Here is a 14,730-nt window from a genome sequence, read left to right as displayed (position 1 = left end):
CGTGTTTTTAGTGTTTTGTTTTTAATTAGGACAACATCCTTACATCCCCTTGTTTTAACATTCTAGGTGGTTGATCAATATCTTCACCCAGTCAGGTTGCCCCCGCCCCCCTTGGTCCTGATGAAGATCCGCACGGTCAAGGTCTAAATCTCCTAAAGGCCTTTAAGACGGGTCGAAACGTCGACGCTTACTCCTTATTACCTGGGACACACATACAGTCCTTCGTGCTAGACCACTTGTTGGGTCTTTTGAAATATAAAAATATGTTTCTGCGATTGAGAAATGTGACCAGGTCTACTGGACGGTGAATTACAACCGATCCTCATTGTTGTAAACTAAATGAATGTCTTTACCACTATGTTTCCATTCCTTGTTTCACCTACTCACCCTTTAATCACTCTTCTTTGACGCACGTTCCCCTTGGAGCAACCTTGTACTGCCTTATTAAATAATAAATGAATATGTATAATAATTTAAACAAGGTGGGATGTTGTTCTTTGTTGGATTGAATTGTATATTGAGTATTGTGAGCTCCTTCCTTTATAAAGAGTTTTGGTTTCTGAGCTCAAGATCATAAAATTAATTGACTAAGTGAAGCATTTGGCTCACTTGTATTAACAAATTGGTCAAGGACCATTGTTTTTGGTATCAAGTCTATACCCAGGTCCCCAAACCATGGGTTACCCCATTTTTGTAATGGCAAGCCACGAGATCGGCAGGCGGCGCCAGCGATGGAGATCCGCTTTAATGGCGGAGGAAAGACGGTCGTAGTTCATGGTCCTAATGCTTGGGATCGTGGGCGCCAGCTGCACCCCGAGGTAGGGGACAGGGCCCGTCGCCCAGGGGACCGGATATTTCGTGCGTAGGTCCGCCACCGTGCCCGGCGCGAGAGAGAGGGAGAGCGCCATTGACTTGGCGATGTTAACTTTGAAGCCTGATATGTCCCCGAACACCGAAAGCTCCTGCAAGATCGCTCCCAGGGACGTCAAGGGCTCCCTGAAGGTCAATAGGACATCGTCTGCATAAAGGCAGATCTTGTGGGTGTCCCCCCCGAACCGGATGCCGGCGATCTGGCCGTTTTGGCGTATGTGCTGCGCTAGGGGCTCCATATACATGGCGAAGAGCAGCGGGGAGAGGGGACGGCCCTGCCTAGTGCCCCGGGAGATCCGAAAGGGCGACGACGTGTGGCCGTTAACTCGGACCGATGCGTGGGGATCGCGGTAGCAATTGAGTATCCGTGCCCTCATTTTGTCCTGTAAGCCGAACCGGCACAGGACCGCTTCGAGATAGGGCCAGTGCACCCGGTCGAATGCCTTCTCGGCATCGACCGCCAACAGGGCGTAGTCGGCCGGGAAGCGGGAGGCCTTCTCTATAAGATGCAGGACCCGTTTCGTGTGGTCGCTCATTTGGCGGCCTGGGATAAAGCCCGCCTGGTCCGGGTCTATGAGGTTCGGCAAGTGGGGCGCAATACGAGCCGCCAAGATCCCCGTGTACAGCTTGAGATCCACGTTGAGGAGGGAAATAGGCTGGTAGGAACCGCACTGCTTGCCGTCCTTCCCAGGCATGGGGATCACCACGATTGCCGCATCCAGTAGGGATGGGGGCAGCTCCCCGAGCGTGTCAAACGAGTTGAAAAGGCGCGTGAGGAGTGGAGTGACCAGTGAGCAAAATTGTTTATAAAACATGGCCGAGAAGCCGTCCGGACCCGGGGACTTGCCCACCTTGAGCCTCTCTATGGCCGAAATCACCTCCTCTGGCCGGATTGGCGATTCTAGCAGCTCAGCCTGGGGTAAAGACAGGCCTTCCACCCGCGCTTGTTCCAGATATGCGTCCACCCCGCCACCATCGAGGGGCTGCGCGTCATAGAGCCGGGCGTAAAAATCTCGAAACGTCGCGGCAATCTCCCATCATCTGTATGCAGGGCCCCACGGGAGTCCTCTATCTCCTTGACGCCCTCTCGCTGTCGGTGCTCCCGCAGGCAGCGGGCCAGAAGGCCACCACATTTATCACCTCCCACATAATAGCTGTGCCGGAGTCGCAGTGCTGCATACTCCGCCTTGTCGCGGTCTAGCGCTTCTAGCTGTGCTCTCTGCGTTTTTAACAGCCGCCAGACTCTCGGAGCCCCCGTTCGGCTATGCATACGTTCCAATTCCCTGACTTTCCGCGATAGCTCCGCACGTTTCGCCTGTCGTTCTTTGTTTTCCGCCGCAGAGAGGGCTATAATGGCACCTCGGACCACCGCCTTCAGGGCAAGCCAACACGTGGCGAGGGCTGTGGCTCCATTGTCATTGAACCGAAGGTATTCCTCGATGACCCCCTGTAGCTGTTTGACCACCGCGGGCCGAAGCAGGAGCGAATCCCGCAACCGCCACTGGCGCATCCTCCTGCTCATAGGCAGGAGCGTCAGCGTCATAACCACCGCCGCATGGTCGGAGAGGGACGCCGCCAGTATCTCCACCCCCGAGGCCTCCCAAACGAGCGCACGGGTGGCCAGAAAATAATCCAGGCGTGCATATGTACCGTGCGCTCCCGACGTATGTGTGTATTCCCGGGCCGTGGGGTTGTGTAGTCGCCAGAGGTCCACCATGTCTAATTCCTGCAGCGCCGTGTGTCCCGACGGAGACAAGGCCCCCACCTGCCCCGTGCGATGGGCCACACGGTCCATCATGTTGTCGAAGACCAGGTTTAGGTCACCCCCAAGCAGCAACCTCCGGTCCGAGGAGGCCGATAAGTTCGTCAGTGCCGTCTGGAGGAACCGCTCCGGTCCATCATTGGGCGCATAAATCGTGCCAGCTGTGAATGTGTAGTCTCCCATGTGGAATTGATAGACCAGCAGCCTGCCCCTAATCTCTGCCACCTTACACACTGAGAGCCCTCTAAATCTTGGTGCGAGAAGGATCGCCACCCCCGCCCGCTTCGAGGAGTCACAGGAGAAAAACTGCACGGGGAATGACCTGGACTGCATCCTATGGGTATCTCGCATGAGTAAATGTGTTTCTTGGAGGAGGCATATCTCCGCCCCCGATTGTGCAAGAAGGGAAATGATGGAACGGCGCTTAATTGGGTTGTTCAGGCCCCGGACATTGAGCGTAAGGATCTTAAGTGTCACTGGGGGCATTCCCAACAATCAACGAGCACCCACGTGCGAAGCGCATCCCCCTGCCCGCCCGAATGCGTCCCCGGCATCCAACCACCGCTCCCCCGAACCCGACACAGGAAAGAGAAGGAAAAGAAGGAAAGGAAATAGAGAAACAGAAAACCCCAACTGACCCCATACGACCCCCCTCCCCCACCCCAAAACCATGAAGCGTACCGAAAGTCCATCTTCCAAGGAAGATCAGGAAGTCCAGAGTCAAAAGGGGGTAACGCGGCGTACCAAAGTGTCCCCTCCCTCCCCCGCCCGGCCGCCCTCATGTCCGCCAGCCAAGCCCCAACGAGAGCGGAGGCACAGACAATAGAAAAGAAACAACCTCACCACTGTCCCCAGTTAGTTACCCTCAGGGGACCTCGCCCTTCGGTGCCAGCGTTCCAGCCACTGAAGATATGGCATCCTGACGGCCCTTGGCAATCTCTTCGGGAGGCGGCCTCCGTCGTCTAGGGCCCCTGCGTCGCTGCTTCAATCGGCTCCAGCCTACGCCGGGACCGCCAGTTCTCTGAGAGCTCAGTGCCTGGCCGCCCCCCTCCTCCTTCGGGCAATCAATGTCCAGCAGCTGGCACGCCTCCGCCAGAGATCGAAGCTGGTATAGCCAATCCTCATGTCGGAAAATAAGACGAAACGGATGGCCCCAAGAGTATTTAATGCCCCGTTGACGGAGGGCCTCCGTGACAGGGCGGAAGGTTCTGCGCTTCTGCAGTGTTAGGGCGGACAGGTCCTGATAGAGCACCGGGAGCTGACCCCGAAAGGTGATGGGGTGTTGTGTTCGGGCTGCACGGAGGATCTCCTCCTTAGTGGTGTAGTCCTGGACACAGACCAGAATGTCGGCAGGAAGGGCATTGTCCGGGCACGGGGGGCCCACCCGATGGGCCCTGTCCAGAGTGAGCATCGTATCCGCCGGCTTGCCCAGGATCTGATTGAAGAGCTCTCGGGCGAAAGTGAAGATGTCTCCCGCCTCGGCGTCCCGTTTCACCCCCCGGATGCGGATGTTGTGCCTCCTCGACCGATTCTCCAGGTCCTCCAGGTGGGTTTGGATGTCCACTTGTTGGTCGTGGAGCCGGAGAAGATCCTGGTGGACCAGGGAGAGTTCCGTGTCTTGTGCGTCCGCCCTGTCTTCCACCGCTTGCACCCTCTCCCCCAGGCCATCCAGGTCCCTCCGGACCTCCCGTAGCTCAGCCGCCAGCTCCTGCCGCATGCCTTTAAGTTCCTCCTTCTGTTCCGCGAATAGCGACAGCAGGAGGGCCTTGGTAATCGGTTCCGCTCCGTCATCTCCGGACCCCTTTGACGGCGTCGCCTCAGCCGTGGTCGACCGCGTTTCAGGAGCCACCGTCAGGGCCCCCCCTTGGGTCTTGGCAAACAGCTCCTGCAGCGACTTGCCCTGGGCCTTGTCCTTGCCCTTACCCCTCTGCGTCGCCATCGTGCTGGTGGGCTCGCCTCCGTAGCGTCCCTCCAAGTGGGGCCCCCGGAATCGCGCCCCTCTCGGGCCAGGCAGGTCCCCGGGGTCTGCCCTCCGCGGCTCCGCGGGTCACTGCGCCCCCCACCTACGCTGCTTCCGACGGGGAGGTGGGCATCCTCCACGACCGCTCTCCGCGTCTCAGGGCTCTCCCCCACCGACCGTGGGGCGACTTGTCAGCAGCCCTCTCCTCCTCCACCCCCACCACCGCTTCAGAAGGGCCAGTCCGCACCGGTTCCCGCCCGCCGGGCTCCTCGCTGTGTTCCACACTCCTGGGGTCGTGGGTCCCCCCTGCTCACCTCTGGGGACCTGGAGGCCTCCTGATGGCACCGCCTTCCTCTATGTGCGCTTCAGCGCCGGGTCTCAAATCGCACCCCGCTGTCCGATGCGGGCGGGCGATCCCCAGCCCGTCAAGCCTCCTGCAGCTGCGCGGTCGCGCGACCTCCGCCTCCATCCCCGGACTCCACCGAGGGCTCCGCGTCGGGCCGGGCCGACCCCGCGCCGTGTCCCGCTAGGCCACGGGCCCTCCTGAGCGCCAGCCACCTCCTTGACCTGCAGGTCTGCGCTGCCGCAGCAACCGGCTCGGCGCTGTGTCCGCTAGTTTGCAGCCCCTGGTCCTCCCGGCCGCCACCGCACTGCCGTGGGCGCCGTCCCCCTCGCTGGGCCCTCCGCACCTGAGGCCGGGGCTGTGTCGCTCGCCGCTAGGCCGCAAGCGGCCTCGATGTCTTCCGCCGGCGGGCGAGCCCCACCGCTCACAGGGACGTTGGCTGGGTATCCACAGGTGCGCCCCGCTCTCGGGCTTCGCCGGCGGTGCTGTGTGCCGGAAACGGGAGGAGAAATCGGTCCCGCTCCGGCTCTATTCTCGGGCGCGCGAGGGAGAGACAGAGAGATGCGTCTCACCTCGCCGCCATCTTGGCCACGCCCCCCTTTCCTTATCATTAAATACCCTACCTATGTCAGTTTACCATCGGTCACAGAGTAGGAAAAACTCCACATCAACAGGTTGTAGCTGGGAGTGGTACAGCCACTGGACAAGTTTACAGCCCAATCCGAATGTGTGCAAGGTCTGTAATAGCTCATGTGTTGGTGTTTCATGTGGAACCGCCTGCCATTGGGTGTGTAGTGCTGCTTATATGTGTTCGTATATTATTAATGGCCATTTGTGTATGCCATATTGGGCACGAAGTTATTGAAAGCTTATCAGAGTACAATTCCCAGTTTGAGTGATAGAGCTAAAGGATCATAGAGTTAAGGTCTAAGTTGATAGTCTATGGAAAGGTAGGGTCAAATTAGCAGTAAGCCCACTTCAGAGCAGTATCAGCAACTGCCATCAGCTTTGGTCCCCCAGTTGTACGTCGGGAGGTCAGGAACAGCGATATCTGTAGTGCCCTTACGTCTAGTTCCAACTGAGACAGTGTTGTGTCATCAAGATAGTGGCCGGCTAGTCACATAGTAGGCCACTATATAATATTACTCAAAACTGGGGTCTGCTAGCCCTCCTCTCTCTCAGGGTAATTGAAGCACTGATGAAGCTGCACGTCTCCACCCAGTTCCCCACAGCAGTTCTCTGAGGAGTACATCCAACTCCGAAAAAAGAAAATCTTGATAATACCATGGGGATGTTGACAAAATAATACATCGGGGCAGCCCAGCCATTTTGGTTATCGTCATTGATAGGGGTAGTGTGATCCAGAATGTAACTTGTAATTTCAGGGAATACTGCTGCTCCCATATCACCATTGATATTGTCTGAGTGGTATACCAGTACTCTGAGGTATTTCAAGCAATCTTGCGCCCAGCGCAAAGCCCTTCAATCCATGGGGCAGCATTCTAGGGATGGCGCCCTTACATATAAGATCAACACACAATTTGTTCCAGTTGATCTTAAGCCCGGAGACCAAGTAAAACCTGCGCACTATCTCCTCTATCCCAGCCAAGTCTGCTGTGAGATTCCGAGCATAGTCTAGTAGGTCATCCGCACTGAGCGAAACCAAGTGTGGTCCTAGCCATAGAGATGGCCAATGGCTGCCCCCACTCAGTGGAGGGACTTGACCGGTGGTCCAATTGCGAGTATGAAAAGTAAGTGGGATAGAGAGCATCCCTCCTGTGTGCCTCGCTGTATCGTGAAATAATCTGAGATACAGAGGCATGTTTTCACTCTAGCAATAGGTGTGGAGTATAGGATTTTCGCACAGGTAGCAATGTGTTGCAGGACCAATTATTATTAAATACCCAGTGCATGTATGTTCAGTCATGGGAATCAGACGCCTTTCTAAATCAAAATGAGGCAAGCTTAATGGGGATATTGGGTAGACACTAAGTCTCGGATTGAGTAAAGCCTCCTAATATTTAAGAATGTGCTGCAGCTTGGGACACACCTAGATAGGTCCGTATGGACAAGGATGGAAGCTCTGACAATATTCTGGTTGCCATTACAACATAATGGGGGACCCCAAAAGACCGTAGGACCTGGGTACAGTTTGAGACAGCCAACAAAATGGTTCAAATAGGAACTACAAAAATTATTTTTAAAAAAGAAGCAAATTCTCACAAGACACACAATGTGATTAGTCATATGCTGAACCCTATGAAAGATCAAAAGAGGAGAGAACAAAATAAATACAACACCAGAGCCAAGGAATATGCAAAATATCACATATATTAATGTTTTGTAATATATGCACAAAATTCAGAATATAATGGCTGCTCCATCGTGTGAAAAGTGCAAGAAAAAGTGCTCTTGCAAAATGACAGGTGTTTGATATTTACAAATAAAAAAAGAATGAAGCATGAATCGCAGTGCAGGCAGGCAACTGCATACAGCCTGTCTGAAGTAAAGATCAGTATCCTATTCAATGTCCTTATGCTATAGGTGTATGCTTTAATCAATCAATTCCCTCTTTGAGGATAATGATTCAGTCCCAGCATAGATAATGAGGTTGTTAACATTTAGACCCAGAAAAGCGCAGTTATTCAAAACCTTTAATGTGGGTCTTCATCAGGACAGAAAAAGTGGGGCAACCTGAAAGGAGATAGTGGCAGTTAAACACGTTTGATCATAAAACTTAATACTTTCCTAAATGTGCATAAACTCATCTAGACTACCACAGAAACTCATCCCAAAGAGGGGGCGGGCAAATGTATTGAGACTAAGGCGCATGGGATTCTCGTCTACGGTGAATACGTCCACTAGGTTCTGTAGTGTGGAAAAAACACTGGTGAAAGCACATATGCATTACGATTACTTATAAAAGAAATAATTCAATATGTTATGTCACTCGCCCATTGAGGATCAAAAAGTACATGGGTGCGGCGTATCAAGAACGGAACCCTACCTCATAAATGTGGGTAGGGCTGCAAAAAACAATAAATCAAGTGTGGGCTATATTGAAAAAAAAGAGGAACGTTTATGTTGTATCACTAAAGTGTAATCGGGGAATACCATCACATCGGCATTCTGTATATGAAACCGGTCTGCGCTTCTCACGGCTTGCAACAGTGCCTCTGTCTTGGAAGTCGAGGATGTGTGCCACTATAGGTCTTGGTGCACTTCAGGTGGGGGCCAGTGGGCAGGCACCCTGTGGGCATGAACCACCGTGAAGAAAGGTGAGAGGCCTTGAGCGGAGACCTCTTTCTGGAGCCATGTTTCAATGTACTTTGTGGGATCTTGCCTTTCAGGTCCTTCCGGCAGGCCAACAATATGCAGATTGTTGCAGCTCTCCCTCTCTTCTGCGTCTTCATCTCCGCTTTCAAAATGTTGCACTCGATCTGAGAGGTTTGACAGGGTCATGGCTTGGTCCATGGGTGGAGGGTTTGAAGAAGTGCACTATTGGTCTGAACTTTTTGGAACAGTTTACGTTGATTCTTGCGCAGAATGCCCATACCTTGTACCAAGGCGTCCATTTGCCGTTTGGCTGTGGCTTCAGCGTCTCCTGGACCCCGGAAGTCCTCCTCACCTGCCTGGGGCCCCTTGTCAACAGTAGCCGCAACTCGGCCTAGCACCACGAGTTGTCCTCAGTGGGCTTGGGAGCCAAGCATCGCTCCAAGATGGCTGCCAGTCACCGCCATGGCATCGGGGCCCTTGGACCATCCACTCCTGCCGTCATCTATTTACTTACTATATCTACTTGCTAACATACATAAACTACTTTACCTAACCTTACATACCTATCATTTCTAGCCTACCATATCTTCCATGACTGCCATACCCATCTACAAAACCTAACCTATCATATCTAACTTACCCACTGCACTGAACCTTATATAACTGACCAACCATACCTAAGCTACCATGTCTACCTACCATTGCTTTCTATCTACCACACATGTAATACCTTACCTAGCATAACTTATATATCCTGCCTAATGCACCTATCACACCCAACCTACCATACCTAACCTACCATTACCTTTGCAGTGTGTATATTGTATGCCTGTCCTGAGATGGTGTTTTTGTGAAAAAGGGCATATTATGATTATGGGACTTCTACTAAGGGCTTATGGCATTGTAATATAGCCTTATAGCCTGCCGTAGCGGGCTATACCGGCTATTAAAGGCCCGCTCCAGCGTTAAAGAGGGAGCGGGACTTTAATAGCCGGTACAGCCCCGCTACGAAGAGCTATAAGGCTATTAGAACATTCTGCCATTAGAGGGCAGAATGTTCTCACAAATAAAACAAAGGCCTCTCGGAGTTCCAGGGGGTTTAAATCCCCTCGGGCTCTGAGAGGCCTTTGTAAAACAACATTGGAATGTTGCTCTGCGGGCCGTTACCGGCCCGTAGAGGCTCGGAGCACTCCATTGTCTTCAATGGAGTGCTCCACATTCTAATATATTGTATAGCACTTACTATACTGATGTGGGCGCTGAAGTGCCTATTTACACGGATAACACTTTACAGAGAGTGGGTGTGTGCTTTCATTTGAACCTATGTGGGAATTGTTTTCAACTTGTGTGTGATGACCACCGAGGTACTGCAGCCTGCTGCAGGTAGCACCTGCGTTTAATTCAAAGGACCTTTATTCACAGCCTAATGTACTGCCGGCTGCATCAGGAAATTGCCACTTGCAAGGCACAAAAATGTGGATGCCAGTGCTTGTTTTGTTTAGGCATTAATATTGTAAGCTTCAGCACTATATAGATTGTATGCACAGTACAAACCTACATTGTAGAAAAGCACTCCCTTGTAGAGACTCCATCTCTCCAATACCTTCATGGAAGTTAGGAGTCTATCTGTTCCCGTCATGACCCTTGAAAGGCATTGACTCTAACCTTTGAATCATGTAAATGACAACCATTTCCAGGCTTAGTGAGGAGTTTGTGAACACTTGCAATCTTACATGTTTGTAATATTCAAGACCAAATTTGTCTTAGACCACCCATTTTCTAACTACTCTGAATAATATTATGCAAACATAAGATAATATTGCACTGGTGTAAATGGGTATACTACTGCTAGGTCACAGTTTTTGGAAGCTGTAAATTATCCATTTTTGATCACGAGTACTTTAACAACTGACGATGGCTTTGTGAATTGAAGTCCTAGGCAAAGATTCTCAAAGGTTTAGTGTTACGTCTAAAGCTAAACCAACGCTAAACCTTATTTGGGATTCACAAACCAATGCAAATTGGTATTTGCTTGGTTTGTATGAAAAAGTAACACAAAGCAGCACGCAACACTGCTTTGCATTACTTTGCGTCAAGCGGGCATTACATGGGTGGCCCGTGCTACCCTCCCCCCATGCTTATTGATGCTAAACCCTATTCGCAAACATCATTTGAAAGTGGTTTGCGCCAAAAATTAACGCCTGTGAAAAGCAGGCGTTAACTAGAGAAATGCTTTAATTTCTCTGCACTTTTTGTTCTTTGCATGTGCGCTGCACTGTGCAGCACACGTACAAAGTAGGAAAAACGATTTCATTTGTCTAAGCATAGTATTTTGCACAGGAAGGATACCCTTCTTGTACAAAACCTATGCTAGACTCACACACACACACCCTGACGCCATGGTGCTAAAGTGTGTGTGTGGCGCTCAGCAGCTGAAATCAGCACCGGCACTAGGGAGAGGAGAGGAGAAGCCATATCTTTGTAAATATGGCACTCTCCTGTCACGCAACGCAGTGCAGAATTTTTGGCTGCTGCACTTCGTTCTGTGACAACTACGAAAATCTGGGTCCTAGTTTTAAAGGCATTCACAAAAGTCCCAAAAGCACTAATGGAAATATATACAAATCTATGCAAATCTTAAAGTCCATGTGTATTCATCTTGTGGTAAATTCATCTTGGGGAAAATTCACTCTAAGAGGTAAACTTACTTGTAAGTCATGCAAACCAGTGCCTTAACAAGGGAAAGGATGAAGCCTTACAGCTTGAGGGGTCGACCTCGAAGCTGGGGAACCGAAATCGAGTCTCGGCTACGACGCTCAACATCCTGTGATCCTGGGCAAATCACTTAATCTCCCCGTGCCCAACAAAAATGAATGTGTCCGTCTACAACGCAACTGGTGCTCATGTAAAGCACTCTGATACCCGATATCTCGGGTCTCGTTCGTGCTATATAAAACTCTAAAAAGAAAAATGTAACTAAAGTCGCGGAAGTGTCTTGCGTGAAAGGGAGAAAGCAGGACAGCACAATGTCTACTAAGATATGATGCTCTTGCTCTCTGCTTTTATTTACAGGAGAAAAGAAAATCCCCAGCCTTATGCCTGCCTCCAAGACACATACGTTTCTGGCACAAAGTCCTGTGTACAGATTATACTAGATAGAGCTGTACATTAAAAACCATGGGTGGGAGTGTGGGAGCGACCGTGTAACTCCCCCGTGATGAAAAGTAACGAAAAATACCATAAAGTGCTTTTTTGTTTTAATTTTAGACAACTTTTCTGTGTGAAAAAAGATTTGCGCTAGAAAGTAAATAATTTATCAGGACTTTGCACAAGTTTGCATCACGTTTCATGAGTGCAAAGCCCTGTTAAATCTAACCGTGACTTTGGTGAAGGTTGCATCACTTTTTTTTTAGTGGATTTTTCTCCATTTCTCGGCGAAAATGATGGCAGAACCTGCAGAATTTACCTGGTGCAGTGTCCACCAAATTCAGGAACCTCTAAATCGGTGATGGCGCGCCTCTCCAACAAAACATATCACTTCCAGATTTCTGTGTGACCCGCCTCTTAAACAAGGCCATGATGTTGGGATTAAGATAGATATTTAAACATGAAATAAACACATTATTATTATTAGGAGAGTTGCAGGGCACAACAGTTACTCGATGAGTGTCCTGTATATAAATTCGATGAGTGCCCATACATGCATTCATAATGCCAATAAAGCTATATTTAGGGCCATATGTAGGTAAATTACATTTACCGATTCTTAAATACCGAATTTTACCGATTCGGTATTTATGAATCGGTAAATGTAATGTAGGTAAATTATTACCGATTCGGTAAATATCGGTATTTAAGAATCGGTATTTACCGAATCGGTAATGGCAACTGGCTTCCCATTCATTCCTATGGGCCTGGAGGCCCATAGGAATGAATGGGAAGCCAGTTGCCATTACCGATTCGGTAAATACCAAATCGGTAATAGGAGAGGCATTATCATGGGTGGCAGGGTGTCACATTGACACCCTGTTGCACCCCTGATTCGTGCATGTGTGCACATGTGGCGCACATACATGCCCTAAGGGCATGTATGTACATGCCCTAAGGGCATGTATGTCTGCCACATTGCACATTTCAAATAGCACAATAATGCTTTTTTACAGGTATTCGTCATTTACCATCAACTTTTAGTTGGTGGTAAATAACGAATCCACACACCGACGAGACACTCCCCCTACATATCATTTCAGGATTCGGTATTTACCGAATCGGTAATTTTACCGATTCGGTAAATTACCGAATCCTGAAATATGCCCCCTACATAGCAAAAGCCTAAATACCGGTCGGTAACGGGATATTTACCGAAAATCGGCCGTTACCGACCGGTATTTGGCTTCCTACATATGGCCCTTAGTGTTCAATATTGAAGATATAAATGGACTTTTTATGTTTTTCTTTCCTCATTTTCAGAAGAAGATGAAAAACTATTTACAAGAACTTACTGATGAACTTACCAACTGCAGTGAATTGGACTTCTCGATCAGCTCTGCTGGATTTCAGTACAATGACAGCAGCCTCGCTGCCTGACCTGTATCCTGAACATTCACTTGTTTTCTAATCCACGTGCCAGGTATTAAAAGATCACTGGAAGAAGGCAAACAGCATCGCTGGAAGAACACATCTTTTGATGAATGCATAGCAGGATAAGAAATCGAATATTCAAAACCAAATAAATGTGATAATGTTTAATACATGGTACGCTGCAGTTAAAATGACACTCTAGCACAAGCGTCTCCAACGAGTAGCTCTCCAGCTACCTGTAACTAGCTGTTCTGTGTGCAGCCCAGCCTTCTAAATTAGAAGCTTTTGCTTGCTTGTATTAATATATACATCGCAAAATTGAAATATCTGTATTCGATTAAAAAATGCGTGTATTTTCAGAACTCACAAGCTGATATATTTAAATTTGTTTTTTGAGTGATAAATCAAAAGGCATTGGTAATACTTTTTGGCTTGATTATTAGCAGTGCAGTTCTGGCTGTCAGGTATATACAAAAGGGAGTCATTCCAAATTTATAAAGCCTTTTTCACAATAATGCTGGCAACCCGGCCTGAAGAACTGATGGTTATCTTACACGGGTGGTCACTATCACACTAATATTAGAAGCTTGCTATGATTTTTATTGAACATAACTAATTCTTATTGCAGAAAAAGCTGAAGGTCCCTGTTCTATCAAGTACAGAGAGTGTATTATCATGTGTAGGCTTAAAAGAAAATATAAGATCTTCAATAAACAAAGTCTAAAACCAAGAACAGAAACAAAAGTAACATGTTAGCGGAAGAGCACAAAGATTTCCATATGGGGGAGGGAGAGTTACCGCTCTGTTCTGTTCTTTAATGTTATGTCTAAAAGTCGATCAAACACTTTTGAACCTTAAAATTGATTGTCACACAAGCCAGTTTCCTAGTGTCCTAATTACAAGTTAAATCTGCAGTGCTACATGACCAATACTCTAACACTTCCCTCAACTGGGAACACTAGTCTCTTTCTTGCCTGCTGAACTGTTAACAATGGGTGATAGGGGTAGTTAGTGGTTCTAATCCTCTCATGTTGCACAGAGAAGGAATGCAACTTCACTGACACTCACCCATCGAATGAGCTGCGTCCGCGGGCGTGCGGCCCCTGGTACCCCACAGACGCATAGAACTAGGCAGACCCTTGTTCTTGAGAGCAGTGCACTGCTCTGCAGCGCAAACGCATGAGCAGTTTTGCTAGTTTGCGTGTTTGATGCAAGGGCACATCAAGCAACACTGCCGCAAGTTACATCTGCTCATAGGCAGACGTTCTGGATTCTGAGTCCATGGGAGGTTAGAAGACAACGCCATAGTGGCCCGCGCCTGTTGCCATATAGAATCACGCTGTGGCCCAGGGAGAATGAGCCTCTGCTTCTCATGGTCAGACATCAGTCTTTGAGGCTCTGTGCTACCATCAGCACTAAGTCCTTCCAGAACCTCTTAACTTGTGTGCAGAGTGAGGGGTGCACCAAACCGACAGGTGGCATTGGATTTCATCACTAAAAGTCAGTCTGTAAGTTAGTACGGGGTCTTGGCCATTGGGAACACTTTCTACTGATGAAGTAGTCAGTCATTCTACCCAGCCCCTCGCTGGCCACGAGTAAGTGGTGTGAGCAACCTCTCAAAAAGTGAATGTACTGGGTCACAAGACATTATTTGCCCAAGTGATGGACAACCCAGTGCCACTGGGTGCAGCTGTTATGGTTTAGACAAGGGGCACCAATAATTTCGAGCCGAAAGCCCTCACTGGCCAAACTCTCTTCTGCGCTTTCAAATCGAACCCGGCTCCTCATCCGAGCATTGGTAATCCAAACCACAGTTCCACAATAGGATTGAGCCAGTCTTTTCTTCTGGGCTGTGGCCCTTAGTAGGAAACAAGTCTCACTCCATGGGGGAGATTCAGAAGACCAGGACCCATATTTACAAACGTCTGCCTGGAAGTC

The 14,730-nt window shown here is 49.5% G+C and overlaps 1 protein-coding gene across 1 annotated transcript in view; it reads left to right on the top strand.

Annotated features, from left to right (window-relative positions):
- Window positions 1–13,158, top strand: part of LOC146821852 (spermatogenesis-associated protein 7 homolog) — a 1,028,728-nt gene extending 1,015,570 nt beyond the window's left edge. The window contains exon 11 of the mRNA XM_085609389.1: window positions 12,682–13,158. Coding sequence (XP_085465515.1) covers window positions 12,682–12,798 — 117 coding nt within the window. The 3' untranslated portion in view covers window positions 12,799–13,158. The remainder of the gene's footprint in view (window positions 1–12,681) is intronic.
- The last annotated feature ends 1,572 nt before the right edge of the window (window positions 13,159–14,730 follow it).

Source organism: Triturus cristatus, chromosome 6 (assembly GCF_964204655.1).
Source record: "Triturus cristatus chromosome 6, aTriCri1.1, whole genome shotgun sequence".
NCBI classification, from domain to species: Eukaryota; Metazoa; Chordata; class Amphibia; order Caudata; family Salamandridae; genus Triturus; species Triturus cristatus.
Note: the sequence above shows the minus strand (reverse complement) of the source record. Positions and strands in the feature narration are given on the sequence as shown.